Here is a 24660-nt window from a genome sequence, read left to right on the forward strand (position 1 = left end):
GCACATGAATGACTGAGAACCCTGATCCATGTTGCATGTGGTTGCCCAGCTCAGCTAGCTTCCCGGCTGGGAGATAGTCTGGGCTGGAACTGGGGTTGTTCTCTGCACTGTGCGTCAGCCCCTGACACGGTCTGATTGCCTTTTAAAGTTGTCTGTGCTTGTGGCCATTGCCATATCCACTGGCAGCAAATTCTACATTATAAGCCCTTTCAGTGTAAAAAAGAGTTTCCTTTTGTTTGTCCAGATCTACTGCCATCAATTTCACTGGACTCACTTGAGTTGTAGTATTTTTTGTCCAGCATTCTTTGTCAACTCTCTCCACCCTGTTCATAATTTTATAAACCTCGAACATGTCTCCCCTTAGCCTCAGACTCTTCAGTCTTTCACATGATTGCTAAGTTAACTCAGAAATCTTCAGTGAAGTACCTTATCAAAAACCTTTTGAAAGTCCAAGTGTATGATGTCTGCTGGGTCTGCTGGACCTTTTGAAAGTCCAAGTGTATGATGTCTGCTTGCTCACTTTCTGGAAAAAAACTCCAAAAGGTCAGTGAGGCAGGAATTCACTTTGCAGGAGCTATGTGGATTTTTCCTCAGCAGGCTTTGTTCCTCAGTGTGCCTAGTAATTCTGTCTGTGATTACCATTGCTACTAATTTTCCTGGGATATATATCAAGTTGACTTGCCTATAAGTTCCTCTGAATCTCTTTTTAAAATTTGTACTGTCTCATCTTCTGGTACAGTGACTGAATTTTAGTGATAGATTATATATGCAAGTTAGTAAATCAACTATGTCACAGTTGAGTTTCCTAAGAACTCTTGGGTACATGCCATCAGGGCTTGGAGACTTAATGGTTTTGAATTCCACAATAGGTCTAGAGCAGGGGTGGGGAATGTCAGACCTGTGAGCTGTAAAAGGCCTGGGAAACCATTTGGTCTGGCCCATGCCCATCCACCCTGTACCCAGAAATTGGGTGTGTCAAGAAGACGAGAAGGAGGAGGAAGAGTAAGGGGAGGGGCTTACCCTATATCTCAGTCCCAGACTGCCACCATCTTGTTTCACCACCACTTCATGCTCACTCCATCTGTTACATCCCCGCCCCCCCTTGTTTCAGCCAGGAATGCACATCAGCTGGAGCTGGTGCTGCAGAACCTGCGTCAGGGGCTGATGCCATCAAAGCACAGCAGGAGCCATGGACACTAATTCTACCAGATGAAGGCTCGAATGCAAGGGGGGGTCGAGAGGAGGAGCTGCAGTTGGACTCTTCCATCCCCCTCTCCCTTTCTGTGGCTGCCATTCACTCTTTCTAGCTTCCTGTTGGTTAGAATTGGGTCTCACTAAGTGTTTTAATTGGTGGGCAGTGGGGAGGGCAGGTTGGCAATGCTTTCGCCTGGCGATTGGGTGAAGGTAAGTAGCGGACTGCAGAAAGAACAGAATAGAGATGAAATGAATTACTGAAAGGCGGGAGGAGCATGGCCTTTGGATAATTTTGTATGGCCCACGAATGACATTATAAATATCTAAATGGCCCTTGGCAGGAAAAAGTTTCCCCACCCCTGGTCTAGAGTTTCATCTCAAGTCACCTCAATATGAATCAGTTCTTCAGATCACCTTCATAAAAATATTGACAGTAGCATGGGTACATGCCCCATCCTTTCCATAGTGAACACAGAAGCAAAAACATTCATTGTGCTGCTCTGTCATGTTCTCATCTTCCTTTATCTTGGGTCATTTAAAGGCCCTATTGCTTGCCTGAGTGGTTTCCTGATCCAGATATAAATGTTCATTGTTCATCTTAATGCTTTTAGCAACATACTCCTCATATTCTCTTTTTCCATGCCTAGTTTTTGACTCACATTTCTGTTGGCAAAGCTGTGGCCCTTTCTGATTGATTCATTGGGGCAGACCTTCCACTGGTTAAAAGAAGTCTCTTTATGATTTATAGCTTCCTTGACTTGCATCGTTAACCATGGAGACATTCTTTTGGACTTTGCCATGCCTTTCCTAAGCTATGGAATGCATTCTATCTGAGCTTCAATTAGCGTGCTCTTGAATTAGCCTAATCTTGCACTATGAGCCCCTCAAACTTTCCCTAATTTTATTTCATGTTATTAGATTTCACATTATTTCTGCACACCTGGGACCCTTTTCAAGTTTGTAGAAAGATTGGTCTTGCCAGTTCACAGGTCCAGTCACTGAATTTAAGCATCCAAAGATTTGGCTGATTTTGCTATTAGAATACAAGTTTGGAGATGAACTTATCTCAATAAGCGGAATGTGTATGTTATGTCAGTGGTTCAATAGGTCAATATCTTTTCCAACAATTTTTTAATAAATTCCTTCTTGTTTAGTTGAATACACGTTTTTCTTTCCTCAGATAAATGTGACAGGATCATAGTTGAACAGATAAAGGCTTAATTCCTTCCTTCAGGCAACAAAGCCACAGGAGCACTGAGTAATACTGAATAAGGCAAAATGTTATCAAGTTCACTGCAGAAGGGAATGGATCTCTCTCACCAGATTTTTGTAGTGCCTACTGAACTATATACTAGTTTTCATATTGCTTTCAACATAGAAGTCAGCAGAAATCAAAATGCCACAAACTGTCAAAAGTGAGACATGGTGAGAAGAAGGCCCTTTCCACACAAACCTTTTAAAATGTTTTGAGGCAAGAAATAAAATGTTTCCTCCATGGAGTTCCACATTTTACCCCTCCCACAATGTTTTATTTCCAGCTTCAAAACGTTTTAAATGAATTCCCTTTTTAAACAATTATCAAAACACCTTCAGTTGCTGTGTGATCTATTTACTATGTTTCCCATGCTTGCTTGCTTGTTTATTTATTTGCTTATTTGCTTATTTATTTACTGGATTTGGTATACCGCCCCATCCCCTAAGGGCTCTGGGCAGTGTACAGGTCAACAACAAACAAAATCAGCAACCACAATAAATAATAACTTACATCTTATTAAAACCATATTAAGCTTCTCTGCTTCCCTAAACTTCCTCCTCTGTGCCATTTTCTGAGCTTACTCAGTTCCCTTTGCCAGTTTATTTGCATCATTTCTCTGTTTGTTCTTTTATTTGGGGGATGCTAATCTTCGAAGCATCAAGAATATGGGGAGCATAGAATGCAGCATGAGGCTGTGAAGCATTGAAGCATCGATTCAACGTAAAACTTTTTAAAAAGAGGAAAAATCCTGTACTGGCAGCCAGGAACCATTTTGCAGGGGGTGAGTGCAGACATACATCATTGTAAGGGGGGCGGAGGAGGATTGAAAACATTTTAGGAACATTTTAGGGGATTTGTGCTGAAATGAACAAAGGGATAAGAATGCAACAAAAAAACCCTGACTACCGTGTTCTGCTAAGCTGGTGGCAGAAAACTGTTTTAAGGATAGGAGTTTGCAATGAACACACACATATAGAAGTAAGAATGTCAACTGTTTACTGGAAGAATCAGTTAAAATGTATTAGCCTAGTTCAGTTTCTAATCAATAAAATAGAAACTTCAGGATGATCCACTTCTTGTACTTATAGGAATTATGAGAAGGATTTCCCCCCCTTTTCCTGAATGAGTCTAGGTGAACAGCTAGTGCTTGTGATTTATGTAGCAGGTATCCTAATTTGATCATCTTGCTTAAAGTACAAGCTTCTGTAATCACTGACTGCATGATTCTCCCAGTTATTATTAATGAAAAAAATATTTCAAGTTATAGAGAAAGCTCTGAACACATGAAAACGAAAGGTTCAAAATGGAACAGGCAAAGCAGTTCTGAAAAGTGTGATACATTCTATGTTCTTAAAAGTCTGATTTGCTATGACTTGGCATTGACGTTTATTATTGCTATCAGTGATTCTATGTGTGATATCATATTAGTATACAACCAAGATGAAACTGCATTACAATGAAAACAAAATGCAGATGGGCAAAATTTGCCAATTAGTATCTTTAATAGTATATTAGGGACTCATCCTAATAGAGGGACCAACTAGTTGTTATACTATGAAGAGGGGAGTTAGGTTAAACAAACACTTCTTGTCTAGATACAGAAAGTATAACAAATGACCACAGCAAGTCCAACATCCACCAATCACAGAGCAGCATGCAAATCCTGCCCCACGACAGCAAAGAGAGTGGCAACCAGCCAATACTTGCTAATACATCCATATCTTGTCTGTTGATGTCCAGATGTGGAACAAAACAAGGGAGGAAACAAAAGGAATCAAGCATCCTTCTACTGTATGGAGGACTGTGGCTGGCCTCTTTAGGAACTGTTGGAAACTATGGTAAAACCATTGACCATTTCTACACAGCGTTCATGCAGGCAGCGCTGAGGCTGCTGCGGCCCACAGAGGTGGCTCTGCATGCAGCCGCCAGCGGGCCATCCCATTCACCCACCTCTTCTTCCTACTGTTACGCAGCTCTGGAAAGCTGAAGGGACACACCCACACTGCCCTCCAACCCCCGGGGGAAACCAGAGGGGCCAGAAGCAGCACCCTCACGCTGGTGTGCTTTGCACCGCACCAGCACGAAACCACCGCTTTTGAAAAAACTCACCTAGGGAGTTTTTACCATCCCTGGGGCACTGTTTTTCGGCTGTGCAGAAACAGCTATAGAGAGAGAGGTCATCATGACTACCTGCCATGACCCCACCCCTCTTCCTATTCCACTAATCACTTCAGAACAATTGTGTCACTGAAAACAAGAAGATATCCTGTAAAACCCAAACCACAGAGTCCATGGATTCAAAATCAGGCAGCCAATTTTTAGAGTGCAGAAATCAGTTCCCCTGGAAAAACTGGTTATTTTGGAACATGGACTCTATGGCATGATATCTGTCTTCCCCACTTTCTACCCCTGAATCTTCTGGAATATCCTAGCCCAGAGTTGGCAATTGTATTCCAAAAGACACATTTGTCTACAGTGTATCCTGAGCTCATGAGTCCCTTGAGAAAAGGGAAATAGCAATGTAGTAGTGCACTGCCGACCCAGCAGTGCCGTAGTAGAACGTTGGGACGCCAACGGACCTGCTGACGCTTGCGGTCGCGTCGCGCCTCTCATCCCCATGAGTCCGCGGGTCGTGAACTGTCACCAGCTCAATCACGAGCGCCAGGACAATGGTCTTGCCCCCAGGTGAGGATTAGGCTCAGACGCGTACGCTCTTCTCCGCACGTAGCCAGATGAGATCATGCATCACCTGATGATCTCCCGACCTCCCGCTCTCCCGGAACTCCCCAGTCCTCCCTCCTACGCCCGATAGAGTAACAATAAAAGGTGCCAGGAACCCGGCAGGCCGGGGGGGCTAAGCTAGGAACGGACCTCGGTCTCCATGCTGGCGATCTCCACCAGATGGTATCGGCGTCTCGTCTACGTTCTTTGAAGCCGGGTAGATTAGGCTACAAGCTGGTGCGAAACCGGAATCCTCGAACCTCCACCCTGCTCACCGTCGCCTGGGGAAGGGCCAGCGATACCGAGATCGCTGGATGTCAGGCATCCAGGAACACCGTTTGGTGCTCGCCTGTCCTCTGGATGGCATCCAGAAGATTTCGCAGCGTCCTACCGGACACTCTCGTCAGCCGGAACACGGTGAAGTATGGGAAGGCTTGCAAAAGCGGGGCTTATGACAAACCGTTAGCCCGAACTGGCGTTAAATGCGGCAGGAGTCCCCGTAAAGAAGAGGCTGCGCAAATTGGTTGAGAGATTGAAGCTCGAGTGTCGCATGGTACCCAGAGGGGACATTGAATCTTAAGGACTGGGGAAAACATCGAGCGCACTCTTCGCGCAGAGCCTACGTAGCGCCCGATAATAAGCTACTACTGGCGATGGGGGCAATGTTTTTGTCGCCATCAGCCTGCTGAACCTACGGCTCCTTGCTGTAAGGCGCCCTCCTTTCGATCTTTCACCTTCAATTTTGACCCCGGAATTTTCTCTATCCACTAAATTGGACGCCTGTCACTCCTTCTGCCCTAAGCTCCTTCACCCATTTTCAAACTCTCAGCGGCTCAGCCGCCTCTATCGCCTTCATTTTCGAAGCCACTGCACTCCGTCAGCCGCGTGGCCTTGAGGTTTCAAGAAAACTCTGCGCTGAGCGTATTAGCCCGCGATCTGCAGAAGGAAAACCCTGGCGGAAGGCGATGCCGAGATTCTCGCATTGTGCCCCATCCACTTCTGGGTAGAGGAGGATGGCATGGTTAAAACGGGTTATGCGGTACGCCCTGAGCTATAATATCCTTACCGAGCTCCATATATGAAAGCAATGCGGGGCGGTAAGAGTCACTAGCCTCACGTGAGAGGCATGCTGGAAGCCGCCATAAAGGAACCACCTAATGGTTCCAGATGACTGGAAAAACCACCTTTCGCATGCTCCTGAGCCCTGCACGAATTTGTGGTCTGGGAAAGTGAGTTCACGCCAACAATGCTTCAACAGAGCAGCCACCTCTGGCGGCTACACGCCGCTCAGCTTCTGACCGGCCTTTTTGCCAATCAGCGATCAGATTTGCTGCCTGAGGCCACCCTGCAGTGCGCCTCTGAGTGCGCCTATAAGGCATTTGTCAAAGTCCCCAATGCGGTAATGGCAGAGTTTCTCCTCCATCCGGCCCAGAAACCCCAAAAGGGCCTATGCTGAGTTTGTGAACAGGCTCAGGAAGCTCAAGAGGCAGGTAGATAGCGAGGAGGCCAAAACGGAAGCTCCTCTGTACCTGCCATAAAGGAGAGCAGCTTCCATGGAGTGCCAGAGACAATCCGCGGACCTGAGGCAAAATCCTGAACTGGCCACGACATGCTTAAGGCGCGGGACATTGGATCCTCCGCCCGCAAAGCTGTACTCCTGCATGGCACGGCCGGGGAGACAGTCACCAGGATGACTGCTTTAACTCTGCGGCAGACCGGACTTCGAAGGGAGTGCAGAGCAGCCGGCGGGGCCTACAACCCGATGGAGGAGGGTCCTCCCCAGGAAGGAAGGCCGCAAAACCGGTGCCGTTGCCGAAGGGCTTCCCGCACAGACTTGACTGCCCGTGAGCGCTCCGGCCAGTCTCCCCTAGCCAAGGACCAGGAGGAGAGTACTTTAGAGCAGACTCTGGCGCCAAAGGCCCTGCCAAAACCACCCCCCTCGTGGCATCTGGCTCGCATGCGCAGCCCATCTCCTTTAGTTCCCCACGGGTTCTTATCGCCCCAGCCAGTATAATGAGCCCATCCCTACCGGGACAGTGGGCTGGTGCTGCCAGGCCTCCGCCGCTGAACAGGGACTGTTCATGCGTCCCGAATTGATGGAACTCCGCGCACCAGGACCCATCACCTCGAGTCTGGACAAACATCCACGAGGAGCTGCCGCTGGGAGCCAGCTGCGCTCAGCTGATTCTCTTGCCCCATCGCTGCCAGCTGCCCGACCCAATAAAGGCTCTGAGCTGGCAGCCAACATAGGCAACCTACACCACCGTCGCGGTGGAGGCATATCGGGGAGCTCCGTCCATATCTGGGCTTCGCCATTGAAGGATGTAAGTTAAAAGGGCCTGGTGGACACGGCGCTGATGTTACCGTCATCAGAGCAGCCGAGTGGCCGACCAGTAACCCGACCGAGGCTTGCCAGCATCTGGGGGGGGTGGGGAGACAAACCGCGAGGCCAGGCATCCAGCCCGGCTCACGGTCAACAGCCCAGGACTTGGCGGCAGCTCACAGTCCGCCCAATAAGATTCTAGACATCCCATGTCAATCTGGGAAGAACCTCATGAGTCAGGTTAAAACGACTCTGGTCTGGGATGGGTAAAGCGTCCACGGATCATTGATTCAATCTCGTGCCTTCGAGGATTTGCCTCTAATTTCACAGAATCTGTTTCTCCCCTCCCCTTTTCCTTCTGTTCTTTTCCGACCAGTAAAGGCGGGAGGCCAATTAATGACTGGCCCTCCTGGATTAAAATCTGGGCGATCCTGATACGCAGCACTGTCAGGACAGGCCCCGGATTTAAGGGCTGCGCCATTATGCGCTAATGCAAACCCGTTTGGAGTTGCCTTGGCTTATGGCGCCTGGCAACTTTATCAATTACCGGTAAAGGCCAGGCGACTTCGCCCTTAGAGGCGGTCTCGTGGCGGCAATTCCCCAGATAATTCGATCACAAATTTAGCACCATCCAGCTTCCTGCATTATGCAAGGTCACGGTAGATTACAACTCCTTTGCAAAGAAGCCCCTTCCTTTCTCCTTTGTGTGTACAAAGGAGTTTGCCTCTATTGCCTGATTGCTTCATTCCCGGATGCCCATCCCCAAAGGTGCTTCAAAGCCCCTTTGTGTTGCTGATTAGTATGCATACCCACAATCCCCCCAGGATAGCCTGTTCCTCCCCCCCCTCAAGGCTCGGACCTAAGCCTTGGCGCACCCTGATGGCTCTGGAAACCGAATTCCACCAGAGTGCGCCTACCTCCTGCCCTCCTGTCAAACAACTAAAGAAGTGTGGCGGCCCCAGGAGGGTTACGTAAAAGCAACCTTCACAGGCTGCAAAACAAGCCTTCTTCCTTCCCATATTAAAATCCTAAACACTAACTTCGATCCCAATCTCCGCCATCAGCTAGAACTGAGCTTGGCGGGACCATTACGTAACCTGGGAAGGGGTGTGTTTTCAGTTCCTCTTCCTACAGGTTCCATGGACTCGATTCGCCATGACAGGCCAGCCCGTGGAATGGCGTAGGGAAAACCAACCCCATCGAGGAGATGGAGCATCTCTCTAAGGATCCGTAGCGATCCCAGCAGGAGCGCCCGTCATAGCGCCCAAAGACCGAATGACCTGGGGGAGGCGTCAAGGCGACACCAGCGGAAACCCTAAGCTGCTGCTGTAAGACCACCGGGCGCCGAGGAGCCTCTGTGCGTCTCTTTCGCGATCATCACCACCAACTCAGCGACCATCCCCTTTGCCTGCTCTGCTGCCTTGCCTCCTACCGATGGCGATCGGCCGCACAACGAAGCTTTCACCAGACCAACATCTGGGAGCGGTTTGCTGCGCTCATAGCGTCTCATCCTTCTGCCTGGGCCAGTACCACCAAGGAGTCCGGGAGCCTGCTGAGCTCCTGCCTGCTCCCCGTGCAGAAGCGCGGAACTTCTAAGCGGGTCTCTGGGCTGAGCCTTCGCGGATACCTCATCCATCAGATATTCTATGGCGCCCGACTGGGGACCCGTCGTCCAAACCCTCGGCTGGCGCTCTTTCCTTGTCACCAAGGCGATTAAGCTAACCCGCGAGTCAACACCTGCGCCCGCATCACCGAGCGCCAACCCGAGCGAACTGACCGGGCCCGATGCGTCGGCTCGGACAGTTGGAACTGCACACACATAAGGAGGACATTCCCCGTGTTGAACATCCTGCTCCCCAGGGGGGCTGGTTCTGGACCTCGCGAGGGCGTTTAACCCCATCCCGCCGACTCCCTGCGGAACTCTTGCTGCCTCAACGCCTCACCATTGTATCCCCAGGCTCACCGGGGAGCCGGGCCGCCGCCGCGCGCTCGCCCTGCTTCGACCCTCCCGCAGCCGAGGCGGCGGTCGCCCTCTCGAGCGGAGTTAAAGTCTCCCTCGCAACCTCCTAGTGGGGTCCCGGACTTCGCTTCCTACAATGCTAAGACTATTGGCGGCTGGCGTGCCTTCGCGAAGTCCATCCAGCTCTACCTCCACGCTCTGGATGCCCTGGCCTCGAAGAGCGGCAGGAACTTTCGTCAGCGACCCTAGACAGTCGTGCGCTATTGATTATTTGTTGTTGTTACATCACCAAGGTTGTGAGAATGTACATAATATGTGTTGTTTTAATCTTTCTGACAATTCCCAGTTGATCCACATGAAAGTCGTGAGCTGCAAGAAGTTGTAGCTAATCTGAAGTATGATGTTTTGCCCCATTGGTGGTCAGCCCTCTGGAGCTGGCTGCGGGAGGATAGTTAGTGCTATTGTACAGCTCTGCATTAGTTTTAATTGTGTGCCTTGTTATGGATCTTGTTTTGGATTCAATGTCATTGTCTAATATTGCCTGTAATGTGTGTAAAACTTCGCTGTTTCCCTTACCCATAACCAAGTTCACAATGTTTACTTTTAAGCAGCTTATTATGACCAAGCGGCGGAGGAGACAAGCGTCACTTTAAATGCAGCCTTAAGCGTTTATTTGTTTAAAATGTAAAAAGGAGGAGATGTAGTGAGTACTGCCGACCAACAGTGCGGTAAACGTTAGGGCGCCAGCGGACCTGCGGCCTTGCGGTCGCGCTCGCGCCACTCCTCATCCCCATGAGTCCGCGAATTGCGTGAACTGTCTGAAAGCTCAATCACGAGAGCAGGGACAATGGTCTTGCCCCAGGTGAGGGTAGGCTCAAACGTCACGGCTCTTCTCCGCCTGCATTAACCAGATGAGATCATGCCATCACCTGATGATCTCGACCTCCCGCTCTCCCGGAACTCCCCAGTCACTCCACTCCTGCGCCCCAATGGAAGTAGCAATAAAGGTGCCAGGAACGGCAGGCCGGGAGGCTTCGCTAGGAACCGCGGACCTCGGTCTCCGGCTGCTGCTGGCGATCTCCCGCAGATATTATCTCCTCGGCGTCTGGAGTCACCGTTCTTACGCTGACCGCGTGGGTCGACTACATAGCAATAAAGTAAAATGAAAGGGGTGGAAATTATCTATTGTAACCAAAATGGTTCTAAACCATTTAGAAGGCTAGGTACTGCTTCCCTAAGCTCCCCTTCTCTGTGGTACAATCCCACACAGAATTATGCAGCCAATGTGAAATTTATTTTGTATGCAATCTGTACCCTTTAAGTGGGATGCAAATATATAAGCAAGGCATATACCATTACACCCATGTGCTTACATAATTCATAGCCTAGATTACATTAATAGATTACATCACATGGCTCTACACGGGTCTACGTGTGAAAGGGCCACACACAATCTCAACTCTGTCTGACAATGTGTGCTTTGTCTCATTAAAGTTTATACTTTGGAAAATTTTCATTTGTGACTGGACTCAAATTTTGTTCTGTACCTGAATTTCAAGGTGATGGTGCTACTGAAGTCAAATTTTATTATGCTGCTAAATCTAGGTGATGGGATATCAGGATTCCATTTTCTCCTGTTGTAGAATACTACCATCATAATTTTAGAACACCTGAGCTCTGCTGTATACTGAACTTTTAACATTCCTCTCTCTTTCTATCAAGAGATTGTGTAACAAGGTATAGTGGCGGATTCTAACCTGGAGAGTAGGTGGATTCTAATCCGGGTTTGATTCACCTGAGTGGAAGAGATGTGTGGTGAACCAGATGTGTTTCCACATTCCTGCTGGGTGACCTTGGGCTAGTCACAGTTCATTCAGAACTCTCTCAGCTCCACCTACCTCAAAAGGTGTCTGTTGTGGGAAGAGGAAGGGAAAGGAGTTTGTAAGCCACCTTGAGTCTCCTTACAGTAGAGAAAGGTGGGGTATAGAAGAAGCAGCAAAGAAGAGTTTGGATTTATACCCCACCTTTCTCTCCTGTAAGGAGACTCAGGTGGCTATGTAAATCTAAACTCCTCGTCTTAATGAAAGGCATTTTTATACCTTCCAACATGATTTTGAAGGTCAGTCTACAGCAGCAGTGCTCAACCTGGGGGTCGTGACCCCTTTGGGGGTCGAACGACCCTTTCACAGGGGTCACCTAAGACTCTCTGCATCAGTGTTCTCAATCTGTAAAATGGATAAATGTTAGGGTTGGGGGTCACCACAACATGAGGAACTGTATTAAAGGGCCGCGGCATTAGGAGGGTTGAGAACCACTGGTCAACAGCCATATTCAATGCTTATCTCTAATCATAACAGCAAACATATCTTTCTAAATAACTTCTGAAAGGTTTAGGAGCTGAAATGTTAAGAAAACACCTATGCTCAGGATGCTGACAAGACAATCGAAAGAGCTGAACTATATCCTCCTCCTCTCATTTGGAAGAGTACTGGTAGAGGAAAGACGTTTCAAAAGGGAGTCCCTAGCACGGGGGTTGGGAGCTTGTGGTGCGGCTTCCAGCCCCTTCCTGGGGAGCGTGGGGAATCCCCCCCCCTGCAGGAGGAGAAAAAAGCAGCGGCCGCTGGCTGCACGCTCCCTGTTCAAGCAGGGAGCGTGGGGAATTCCCCCCCTTTGCAGAGAGGAGAAGAAAAAAGCGGCGGTGTCCGTGGGGCGTCCATCCACCATTTGGGAGGGGAGGGTGTTTTTTTGTTATTTTTTGTTATTTTTTTTAAAGTTCAAAATGTTAAAAATGTGTTCTTTACATAAATAAAATATATTTTTCTCTGTAGCACTTCATGGATTTCATAAGCAACACACTATAATTGTTTTATACAACTCGTAAAAGTAAAAAACCAAAATACACAGTGTTATCTTCTTTTAAATGTCAAAAAGTATTTGCAGCTCTATGTGTTTTCTTTTCTGTGGAAAATGGGTCCAAACGGCTCTTTGAGAGTAAAAGGTGGCAGACCCCTGCCCTAGAAGCAGAGCCCCCTAAGCATGTCTGGTCAACTGAAAGCCCCACTGAGTTCACTGCCATCTCTCTGGAACACTGTTATTGTTATTAATGATTAAGTTAAATGCTGTAAATAATACACCTATTTTCCTTGCTTGATGTATTCAGTTGTATTGAGCGGGGGATATCTCTGAGGCCAGTTTAGGGGTTTTTGGGGGGAGGAGGATCCTTGATTCAACAGCAAACCAACCACAGGAAAGGATTGCATGGATCCGCTGTTTAAATAGGCCCCTCCTCTACTGGCACTACTACAGGAATAAATAAACTGAGGCAAATAGGTTGGGCACCCAGGCTGGCAGCAGGCAACCAGACACTTTCTTTCCTAGACCCACAGGAGATCCACTAGTTTTCTTTTTAATACAAATTGCTTTTGCCTACCCAGGGAAGAACTAAGTTCTCACTAAAGGAGTAGCTGCCAACTAAATAAACTCCAACATTATTCTCTGTGACTATGTGAAATCACCAGCAGAACATTTTCTTTAAAAAAACAAAAATCTGGGTAAACAATAATTTTGATCACAGGAATTCTTCCTATCTACAACAGTAATGATGTACTCCAGAACTTCAGGTTTCCTTACAATTCCAATTTCAATTTGTGATGGTTAAGATACTTCCCATATTGTTAGATTATACAGATAATGCAAAGAGCTGCTAAATTAAAGAAAATTATTTCAGACAGAAATAATAAGCTGCCATACAAAGCTGTTAAATATGCACAGTTGGCCATTAAGCATAGACACAAATGGTTGAATTCAAATAAGGGACTGGATAGAAATGAATTTTATCATGAATAAGACTATTTTATAGTAGTGTAATATCATCAGAGAAGGCACTTCTAATTACTGGGGAGTTTTTTGTAAATTTTGTACTGGTTAATGACTGCAAAAATTTGTTTGTTTGATGGTTTAAATATTCCGCTTAATCTAAAGCTTCTTGAAGCCATATACCTGGCCAGTCCTGAATTCCATGGTATTGCAGATGTACATTTCTTCAACAAAATTGCATAGGAAACTGGGGGTCTGGAGTCAAATTCCACACTCTGTTCCTATACACACACACCTCACAAGTATGTAATTCTAACTTTGTGTGTACCCTCTGATTCACCACATAAGAGAGAAATGAAGAGATATATTTAGGGTCAAAACAAAATACAGGAGAAATCTGTGATGAGTATGGATTTGAGATCTTTTGACATCTGCAAAGTTCCTTAAAAGAAGTCACAGCAGCTTTTGAACCATATACTCAGAAACTGTTAGTTTTGGCAGAATTTTTTTTTCACTATTTAAACTAAGGAACAAATTAGGCATGATGAGAATATCTCACATATTCACACAAGTTTAGACATTCCAGGGAGTTGAAGTTTTTTTTTCTTTTAACAGAAAGATGTGAGAACAAGGGAAATTATACCCTGCTGCCCTACATCTCTGTGTTTGGTTTCTTTCAGCATTTTTTTCAAGTTTAGCTCACCAGTTTCAGAGTTGGGTTGGGAGAAAATTACTTCAAACACCCAGTATCAAGTTAAGGCATGAGAGAAGGCAGGTTGAACTTCTTTCATTTCACGTGTCCCATTTATATTTAAAAGTAAAGATCCCTATCTTACTTGCTTTATACATGAATAGCAGATATAAATTCATGGAGAAGATGTTTCTGTTATTTGTAGACACAATTACTTTTCCTGACATGACAAGGGGATTCCTGAGCCAACTCTGCAACGGCAGAATTCTCATTGCCTCTGGACCCAAAATTTGTCAGGGTTGATCCCTTTAATGAGAGATACAATGATGCTTGAGATTTTCTTTACAGCTTTTCTTTACAGCTTTACAGTTTCTCTCTTTGAAATCATTTGAAACAAAAACAAATATAACAACAACAAATAGTATATATGATTATAGCAATTTAAAAGGACAAGAGTTTTTTTTAAAAAAAAAAAACTCAAACAACTAACCTTTTGTGCTCCCTTAGCTCACTCTGACCTCTGTGCATTTGTCTGAAAGTCCAGACAGGCTGTGTGACCAAAGGTCATCTGAGAGTGCAGAAAGAGCCTATATGCACATAATACACACATAAAGATTCTGTATGGATGAATGCATAGGGCAATGGGCAAGATGCTTTCATCCTCCTGTGCAGTCACTGGACATCTGAATAACACTATCGTCTCAGGGCATGCATACACTACAGTGTTAGGTCTGTCCTAGTTTAACTGTCATAGCTTTCACCCAGAATTCCAGGAAGCTTTTGAGGATTGTTTGGCCCCTAGCTTCCCGTTTTAAATTTGTAATACAGATATACTTTCTGAGTATGCTAGAAGGTATAAGTTAATTTGTTCCACTCCCAAAAACGGAATCTTTCCCGTTCCTCATTCAAACATACTAGGATCACCTGAAAACTTTCACTAGTTCTCATGATTAATTTTCCCACCATGTGATGATATTTATAAGCACTTTATGAGTAAATTTGCAGGGAGCCACATGATGCAGACTGAGAAGCATGGCTTATGGACACTTTCTGAATTTGACTCAAATTCATGCCCCTCCTTAACATAAAAATGTACTTGGTGACTGTAGGCCAGTCATTCTTTCTCAGACTTGTCTACCTCACAGGATGATAAAATTGAAGGGGAGAGAACCATGTATGCCACTTCCTTAAGATCATGATAAAAACATAATCAAACTGGCCAAGGAGACAAATGCTTGATTGAGTCTCTTCGCAAGAATATTAATCATTTCTATTCTACTACATAGAGTCTGCAAAAGCGAAACTTATTCTATGGGAAACTGGTTTATCATATTATTGGTTAAGTGGCAAAAGAAATAGTCCTACATGTTGGCCCTTATTCTGGCACAAGAAAATGTAAATTCACCTTGCCATTTTGAAATGGATAATACTCTGCTTACCTAAAGACAAGAACATGCCAGATCAACAAGATGTACTAAAGAGAGTGGCAGTTGCAGACAGAAATTCTCTTGCTTCCTGGTATTAGAAGAACAGCTTCAGGCTCCACACTGGTGGCCTCTTTTCTCAAGAGAAGCAAAAATGTATCAGAAGTAGACACTGGTGCCTTCAGAATGTGGAATCAAGACCCCCCCCCCCCTCTAAACTCCCTGTTGATACTGTTTGCCAAATCCTTGGCTGTAACTCAATTATCTTTCTCAACATCTTATGCAAAATCATTCCTGTTTCCTGGTAATTTACAGGTGGCAAATCTTTGGTTTGTCTTTAATTAATCAGCTTTTCTTCTTACAGAGATCAGGTGCAGATATCACAGTTATTTACTAGCTAAATCACATTTCAAGAAATAAATCTGGGATAAAATCTGTTTCTAGGTTTACCATGATGTCATTTCAGGTTGCATGAGAAATACTTATAAAAATGTTAAAACACTTTTGACAGTTAATAAACATAAAATGAAGTGACAACATGGAAACTGCTGTGCTATGGGGGGAAAATCACCCTTGCAACATTTTCTCCTGCTGTATCTACGTTTAGGAGATTCTGGAAGAATTTAGCTTTGAAAGTCACAAGTAATATGTGCTCAGTGCATGATGTCACACAATTAGTGGTCAATCAAAATCTGGGGGAAGAACCTTTTACCACAAGGAAATATGTGAAAATGATTATTTAATTGTGCTTTGCAGGCAAAAAAACCCCTTTATATGTTCTCCAAGTTTGTCTTGGAAGTTTATTTGAAAACCTAATTTCTCTTCCAGTGCCAAGAAAAGAAACCTTCTTAGAAGCTAAAAGCAATACCCAGTGAAACTTTTCACTGGGAATAATTTTCAGATTTTTACAAGAACATTGCAGTTGCAGGTCAGCAACCGCAACAAAATCCAGGAGGTGGATACAAAGCTAGGAACAGAGAAGGCACACAATATTCAGATTTAGCTGGTCACCTCCTTGGGGAGAATTATTAGATTGTTCTCACAAGATTTCAAGTTACCTTCCTTTATTTAGTCCATTTATGTTCCAAACTTGAAATAAAGTTACTTTTTATCAACAGAAGTGGTCAATCACTGTTGAAGAATCCATTTCCTAAGAACGTGCACCATGACCTCCTCTCCAAAATCAGTGTATATCCCATGGGAACCCAAAGCTCTTCCATTCACTCCAGCTGAGGTCAAAAGTCATGGCAGAAAAGCTCTTCACTATCTGCCTGCCCTAACAGCTGCTTTCAGTGTTAGCAAAGTTAAATGGTTCATAACAAGCCCAGGTACCTTTATTCAAAGGCATACTCCTGATGGATGTATTTTTCCAAAGTATTTTAAATATATAAATATAAAAGGTAAAGCAAGAAAGTTAACAATGCTTACTATATTTTTAACTTTAAATTATTTTTTGGAACTTTCAGTTTCAGAGGTGGAATATAAATCTTGTAAACAAATAAATGGAATCTTTCACCCAATCTGATGTTAAGATGTTCACCTGTTAAGGAGACCCAGAAATTAGACAATCCTAGAATAATAATTTCTAGATATATATTAATCCTTAGGACTCCCACATCACCTTCAGTAGTTGTTTCCCCTGTCTTGTATTATTCTTACTTAATATCTATTCAGTTTCCCTAGGGGGGAAAGCTGGGTGGAAAGCAGGATTTCATTTGAAAAGCCACTAACTAGAATATACCCTGAATATGTTTCTAGAGCTAGGCCCCCTCTCACAACTTGCAAAAACAATAAAAGGACAATGTTCTTGAGCATGAAAAGTATCTTTCCCATGAGGCTGTATAAGTACAACCCTGATAACTTCCCAACAGGATTGACTTTAGGCACCAGCCAGTTCGTTGCAGCAACCTTCCTGGCCCATATGCTAAGTTAACAAACTATATTCTTGTTTTTAAGGAAGACAGTATTACCACCCATTGAGCATCCTTGGCCAAGTGAAATAATTTCACACTAGTGTAGACAGTTGATGGGGATGAGTGTTTGGAGGGGGAGCAATTAAGGTACATATATTGCTGCAACACAACACAAACTACCTTTTACCCAATGTCCCTGCCAAAAGGGGGAGGGGGGAATAACACCCCATCACTTCCAAAGGGACTTTGAAAAAGCTGAACAAGTGTTACACTCTGTTGGGGGTGGAGGGCATCCCCAAAGTAAGCAACGTGCAGAAGCAAGTTACAGGAACGATCTTATCCTTGCAAGTCAGAACAGTCCCCTTTTAGTTCCACAACACTCGCTGGGCTCACGATTGCTTGTATCCTTTGAAAGTGCGCAGACTTACCCCTGTAACTGTTTCCTGGCTTGTAGAATTCTGGATCGCCTTCCACGCGGAGGCTAAATTCATTATATCCTTCTCGTCTAGTGCCTTGGGCTCGCAGAATCCGGCTGCAATATCCTTCGGATTTGGCGGCTCTCTCTAAGGTTTCATCCGTAAAGGAAGCGAATGTCATCAAGGGGAAACTCCAAGCGAGCAACTGCAAGGCTTGCAAATAACCATAATAATAATAAAGTCCCATCATCTGGGTTTCCCAACAACTTTTTTTCGGGGGGGAAAAAAGAAATGTGTTGCGTCTAGCAGTGGCTGCGAAATCACAACATTGGCAGGTTGAAGTAGATGGCTGGGGAAAGCCCCCCTCCTACCCCCTTCTCGTCTCCGGAGAAAGCAAAGCAAAACAAGGAAGGACCTGGCTCCCAAACGCTGCCTTTAATCAGCTGCAGCCACCAGCCAGCGAAGTCTCCCCCCTGCCCCAAGCCTGGGGAGGGTTGTGAAAAAGAGGGGGAGAGAGAAGACAAGTGGGAAATGGCTCGAGCAGAGGGACCAGCTCCGCCGCGGCTAAGGCAAGCCGGAGGAGGAGGAAGAGGACTGATCTTGCCCAGATGCGAAGTGAAGTGCTGTTTTGTGGCAGACCGTGTGATAGCAGCTCGGTGCTGTTTACTTAGCCAAGCTCAATTCCCAGGGGTCGGCGCAATAGTAGAGCAGGGTGCACTGGCGGTTGAGGGGGACGGGGGGACGGGACGACGACGCTGCCGTCTCCAAGACATCTGGGCGGGGATCCCCCACTGGATGTATCGCAGGGGAGAGACTTGAAACCAATCGCCTAAATTCCTGCCAAAGCCGGTAGTTACTCTATGGATAGAAAGACGAGCGAGAATGTCTTGCCTGAACTCTCCCTTTCATCAAGCCAGCCGCTAGACACCGCAGAATTTCCTCCCCCCACAATTCTTCCAGGCAGATGGCATCGAGGTATTCACTTACTCGCAAACTGCCGGCTCTTTAAAGCGTCCACCTTGAAGTTTTCGAAAGGCAGATTGGCTCCCTCAAGGAGATATCCAAGGAAAGGGGGGAGATAAGGGAGATGCCGGAAGCCAAAGGTGTGTAGCCCTCCGATCTTGTGCACCTTTACTTGGAAGTAAGTTCCGAGTTCAGTGGTTCTCTTACCCCGAAATAAACATTCATAGGACTGGTGCAACATTACACTGGGAACTATATTAAGAAGCTGGATCCTGATCTGTGTGTAAAACCGCGAGATCACTATCATCCTGCTGCCAATACAGAAATTTTGTTATGTGTGCTAACGAGGATTAACAATCTTATTAGTCATTTTAAAAATATCTGGCCAGTTGGGGAGAGCCTGGAGTGGTGTTTGAATGACCCAAGGGGATGCTGTAATTGTAGAGTCAGGAGCCAGGTGAATGGATGGAGGGAGCCTGGTGATTTTGAGAACGGTGGGGCCTGTCAGAAGTGCTGGGACGGAGCTGGAAGATCAAGGGTGAATAGGAAACAATTCCCTCGATTATTTAACAAAATATTTGACAAATGCATGAGGGAAACAATCCAAGTTGCTAGCTTATCTAACCCATCACTGGTGATCGTGGGAGGGGGTGATGTTCTATGGAGACCTTGTTTGACCTGCATGGGTTTAGCTGACGTTGTTAGACCAGGTGAAGACTTTGGGCATGCTCCTGATCCAAGCCTTGCTCTCTGTACATGTCAAGGATACGTTTTCCCATCCACATTGAGTTCATAGATTCTCCTTCCTTCTAGACTTGGCTGACACAGACACGTGGATCCATGCTTCAGTAATGTCCAGGTTTACTAACAATGTGTTGTTCAACACAAGACATTTCAGCTGGTACAGAGTGTAACCCCTTGTTGTTGACTGGTATTGAGCAGGGTACCATATTAACTTTGTTTTGAAACAGCTTCATGGGCTTCCAATTTGTTTCCAAGCTTGTTGATTCTCATCTTTTAAAATCTTTACAACTTGGGACCGAAGCAGCTGAATAACTCCCTTGCCCATTGACCAATTTAGGTCTCGGTAACAGATCCTATGACTGTTTCCTCCATTCTCCAGATATATGTGTTTTCTGTAGGAATGTATGCTTTAATAGTGATAACACCAACTCTGTGGAATGGAATGCAAAACATTCTGGTGTGATTTATTTGAACATTCGGATCTGTTGTTTCTTGTTTTTCTCTGGGCTTCTATCTTGATAGCTACATTTTTAGCCATAGTGGTGTAGTGGTTAAGAGCAGGTGTACTTTAATCTGGGGAACCGGGTTTGATTCTCGGCTCTGCCACGTGAGTTGTGGAGGTTTATGTGGTGAATTAGTTTAGCCTGTGCACTCCAACACATGCCAGCTGGGTGACTTTGGGCTAATCTCCCAGCCCAACCTACCTCACAGTGTGTTTGTTGTGAGGGTGGAAGGGAAAGGAGATTGTAAACCCCTCTGAGTCTCCTTACAGGAGAGAAAGGGGGGATATAAATCCAAGCTCCTCCCCCTCCTCCTTCTAAAATGTCTTATTACTACTAGAGTGTAAACTGCTTTAAACTTTTGGTAAAGGTGGAGTATGCTTTTCAAAATAAATGAGTTCAAAGCAAAAATACTGATCAAAAAGGACTTAAAATGCTTGATTACTGGCAACTTCAGAGCTTATATAAAATGAAGAGTAATGAGTGTCTCAAAAGCACATGTCACATTTTCAGGGAGTCTGGGATCTTTATAACTGGGGTTACTTGGTGTGAACCTTTTAACAAAGTGTTTTAACAGCCTGTTGCAAAATCATCTTTAATTATTAATACAATATACCTTCAGAAGGACGTATATTGAGACCTCTTGAAACAAAGGGGGGAAAGAAACTATGACAGGGATTCTGTCTTCCACGTTCCAGACCTTTTCTGCATGCTGGATTACTCCGGATTTTCTTGGCAGTCAATTCATGAACATTGAAATCAGTCTGAGCAAGTTTCTCCCACATGTTGATAGCGGTGTCAAAAATAAAGAAATCCAATTCTGATCTTTGTTTCCAAATAAAATGAAACTTTATTTTATTTTTCTGTAGTTTAGATAGAAATAGTTTCTGCATTAGAAGATAGGATTTTGTTTTGTATTTGTATAAATCCTCCTCTCTTCAAGGCAGAAATGCTGGTAATAGCCCAGCCCTGCCCCACCTCGGTATGTCCTTTTCACTCACAAAACTGAGACCAGAAACCCCAGAAGACGGACATCAGCCTGCCTTAATCTCATCACCCAGCAAAAAAGGGGTGCTGCACTCTTAGGTTTCATTTCCTGATCCCCTCACCCAGTAAATCCTTTGTATTTTTCCCATCTTGGACTTGACCGCACCTATGTCAGCGCCTCGCTCTGAATCTACCGTGAAATTCAAGAAGGGACTGCCCTCTGGAATGTGATTGGTTCTTCTTTTTTTGTTAATGAATAGAGGTGGGTTGTACCATGGTCTCCCAGTTTTCCCGGTGGGAGAAAGTCTTTAAAATGCCTTGTAAAGCTGCTAGGCAGCGCAGTTGCTGTAGAACGAAGGTGCTGACACTTAGGTCAGCATCGCAATAAAGAATCCTTATTGTTTACTATACTCGCTGTGTTGGGTCCCAATTTCTGTTCCTCTGCGCCCTTTCGAGATCTGAAATCACACTGAAAGCATTAAAGTTATCCTGGTAGCACGGTAACAATGTCTGCCCTCCCTGTGCATTTTTACTGTTGTGGAGGCAGTTTATATTCTTCACAGGTTGGTTAAATAATAAGGATTTTCAAGGGAAGGTGCTGTCATTATTGGTGCTGTTATTGGTGGCATCAGACTCTCTAAAATCCACATTCTTTCTTAGTGCTTGTCTGCCGCCACATCTAGTGAAGCCAAACACATTTAAATTCCTGAGCTACTCATAGCCACTTGTTTCCTTGCCCACCTAAACCACCCTAAGATCCCAGGGGAAGATAACAACACATATTGGACAGCAGGAAGCATGATTAGACATTTTGAACTCACAGGCCACCTCCTCGAAGGCAGCAAAGGAACTGAGGACTTATCTCAGTGCATAACAAAATGAGGAGGGGTCAAAAAGTTAAAGCATTTAGGAAAGATGTGCTGAAGGATATTGCAAAGGTGTATTGGGGAAAATGGTGACTGGAGACAAACCCTTCCCTGACCCCTCTCCCTGTGCCCAGGGGTGGGGCTTTGGGGCAGAACCACCTGAATCCAAGCCCCGCCCCCCCAGCCTGCTTGCAGGTCGAGTCCCCACCCACCCCAGGCCTCCATGTAGGCAGGCAGAGCCTGGGGAGGCCTGCACAAAGGCCTGCCACCAAGCTCCGCCCCCTGGCCTTTGTGCAGGCTGAGCTGCCTGCAGAAGCCAAGCTCGCCACCATGGAGTTGTACCATGGAGTTGTCCCCCCACGTCCCTGGAAGCTGGCTCCTGCTCTCCCCAGGGAGGCTGAGAGGGGGTGGGGCAGCATGGAGGGCAGCTCAGGCACATGCCATTTCGTCACCCTCCACGTGACCGAAAGGCATATGCCCAGGGACATTAATGTCCCCATGTCCCTAGGGCGGTACACCCCTGGGATATTGTACCATCAGATAAGCCTTTGCTTTATAATCAGAGGTACATCACATTCAGTTAAAGTGTCTGGTTTCTTTCTTATAATTTAGAAATTATACTGATTTGTACTATCCATGTATACACATAAATGAATCCCACTAAGTCTAACATAGGTCACATACACAGGCAAGTGTGCAATGGGCGTGCAACCTAAATCATCCTGTTGTATTTCCAGTTGGGATTATTGTATTTCTAAAGAAGCCTGAGGGGAGTAATTTTACAATATACGCATATAGATTAATCAGAGATTTGAGTGCATTTTTGTCATTGGGAGTAAGAAACAAGGGAGCATGCAGGAATGAACTGGTCATTAAGACCACAAGCTGCTGCTTTTCGTCCTATACACAAGTGGAGGGTGGAGCTGGACCTTCCAGAGTCATTTTTGTCTCCCAATCCTCCCTCAGTAGTACCAGTGCATCCAGAGCAGGGGTCCCGAAACTTTTTAAACAGGGGGCCAGTCCCTCAGACTGTTGGAGGGCCGGACTAAAAAAAACTATGAACCAATTCCTATGCACAAATGATTGTAAAATGTTTGATTTCACCTTTCAGCCTTTCTGTCATGGTCTATTTTTAGAATAGTGACCAAAGTATGTCAAGTACAGGGTGGGCTCCAAATATTGTTGGGGAGGCTGTGGAATACCTTCCCCTGTAAAAAAAAAAAGCAGAACTTTCCCAATGAAACATTCCATCTAACCCAGGATCAGGATATCTTCCTGGGTTCTTTCCTCTAGCAGCCAGCGAGAGGCGATTAAGCCAGCCTGGCTGATGCCCAATGGAGATGGTGAGTAGGAACAGAAGCCTGAGAGCAACACATGGAGTAGCCGAGAGGGAAGGGCGGAGCAGGCATTGCCACATGTAAGGTTTCCAACTCTGGGTCAGAAAATTCATGGAGATTTGGGGGTGCCATCATGTAACTGCAATCAACAGCCGTTGGGGCCGGTTCCTCCTCTCCCTCGAGCCCCCACTGCACATGAATGGAGCCATCGCCGCCATGCTTGGCGGGCCGGATAAATGCCTTCAGGGGGCCACATTTGGCCCCCGGGCCATAGTTTGGGGACCCCTGATCCAGAGTAAGGTATAAGGACAGCAAAAGAACAGATGCATATCTATTAAAGTTCTCAAGTCAGTAATGTGGACCCAAAAGATGGCTTGCTCACTACTGCTGATCTTCTATGCATGGAGAAAGCTTAGATGTATTCTGGAAAGTTCACTTAGTTTACAAAGGATGGTGATGAGATGTAACAGGTCTTGAGAGACTAACTCGTGCAAATTGCAAGGGTTCCATGGTTGACAAAGTAAGGATTTCTCAGCAGGCTTATCAACCTAGAAAGTTTAAACAAAAATGAAGAAAGCCACTAGCATACAATGTTTTGGATTTTTACTTTTTCACCCCAGTGTGTACACATAGGCAACTAAAAAGCTATAAGAAGGGTAGACCTTTTTCTGCCATTTCAGAACATATTTCAGTACATATTTGTGTGAGAGACAGAAGTTACTGATGGTCTGTATTCAAGAGCATCTTTAATTTTTAGCAAGGCAAAACAAAAAAGTCAGTAATTTATAATATGCAGCAAGGCAAACAGTGAGCAGAATCCCAAACCACTGTGCTCTGGAGAGCAATCTAAGCAAAGATAATGTGATGTTGGCTATATTCACTACAATTGCCACTATAGCATTCTTTTTGCTGTGGGCTTTGTAATTTACATAAGTGAAACCTAACCTACTGCAGTCAAAAGTTATCAGTGTGGCAATCCGGCTAAAAAGAATTTGCTTGAGCTCTAGGCTTGTTCGGCTGAAAAAATGCTCTGAAGGCAAGATCCTTCCATTGGCTTTGCACAGTCGGGCCTCTAAATGAGCTTCTTTAGAGTTGAACAAGAGGAAAAATTACATCAGACATAGCTTTTCTCATTCCAAGACCATATCTGTGCTTTCTCAACGCCTCATAGATCCAGTAAACCATACAGTTTTCCTAGATGGATTGGTTGAGTTGGGGCAGGAAAAAAATAGCCTTCAGGAGTTGATAATGATAAAGCATTATCATGCAAAGCTTTTCATTCTGAAATTTCCCATCAGATAAATCTAAAGGTTAATAAGGTCCAGTTTCTTCATTCTCATCCTACTGATTAAGAAAGAGAGTATGCAAGGAAAAACATGGTTTTGTGAATGTCAGGGGTTGGCAACCTTTAACACCCAAGAGCCATTTGGACCCATTTTCCACAGAAAAGAAAACACTTGGAGCCACAAATACTTTTTGACATTTAAAATTAAGATAACACTGTATTTATTGTTTTTTATCCTTTACGCTCTGTATAAACAACTATAGTG

At 45.3% G+C, this 24660-nt stretch overlaps 1 protein-coding gene across 1 annotated transcript in view; it reads right to left on the bottom strand.

The window, feature by feature from the left end:
* The window catches only part of SPON1 (spondin 1), a 397555-nt gene extending 378699 nt beyond the window's left edge, over window positions 1-18856 (bottom strand). Inside the window, exon 1 of the mRNA XM_048484581.1 lies at window positions 17726-18856. Within this exon, the coding sequence (XP_048340538.1) occupies window positions 17726-17963 (238 nt within the window). The 5' untranslated portion in view covers window positions 17964-18856. The remainder of the gene's footprint in view (window positions 1-17725) is intronic.
* Between the last annotated feature and the right edge of the window lie 5804 nt (window positions 18857-24660).

The sequence above is a fragment of the Sphaerodactylus townsendi genome, linkage group LG02 (genome assembly GCF_021028975.2).
Source record: "Sphaerodactylus townsendi isolate TG3544 linkage group LG02, MPM_Stown_v2.3, whole genome shotgun sequence".
Lineage (NCBI taxonomy): Eukaryota > Metazoa > Chordata > Lepidosauria > Squamata > Sphaerodactylidae > Sphaerodactylus > Sphaerodactylus townsendi.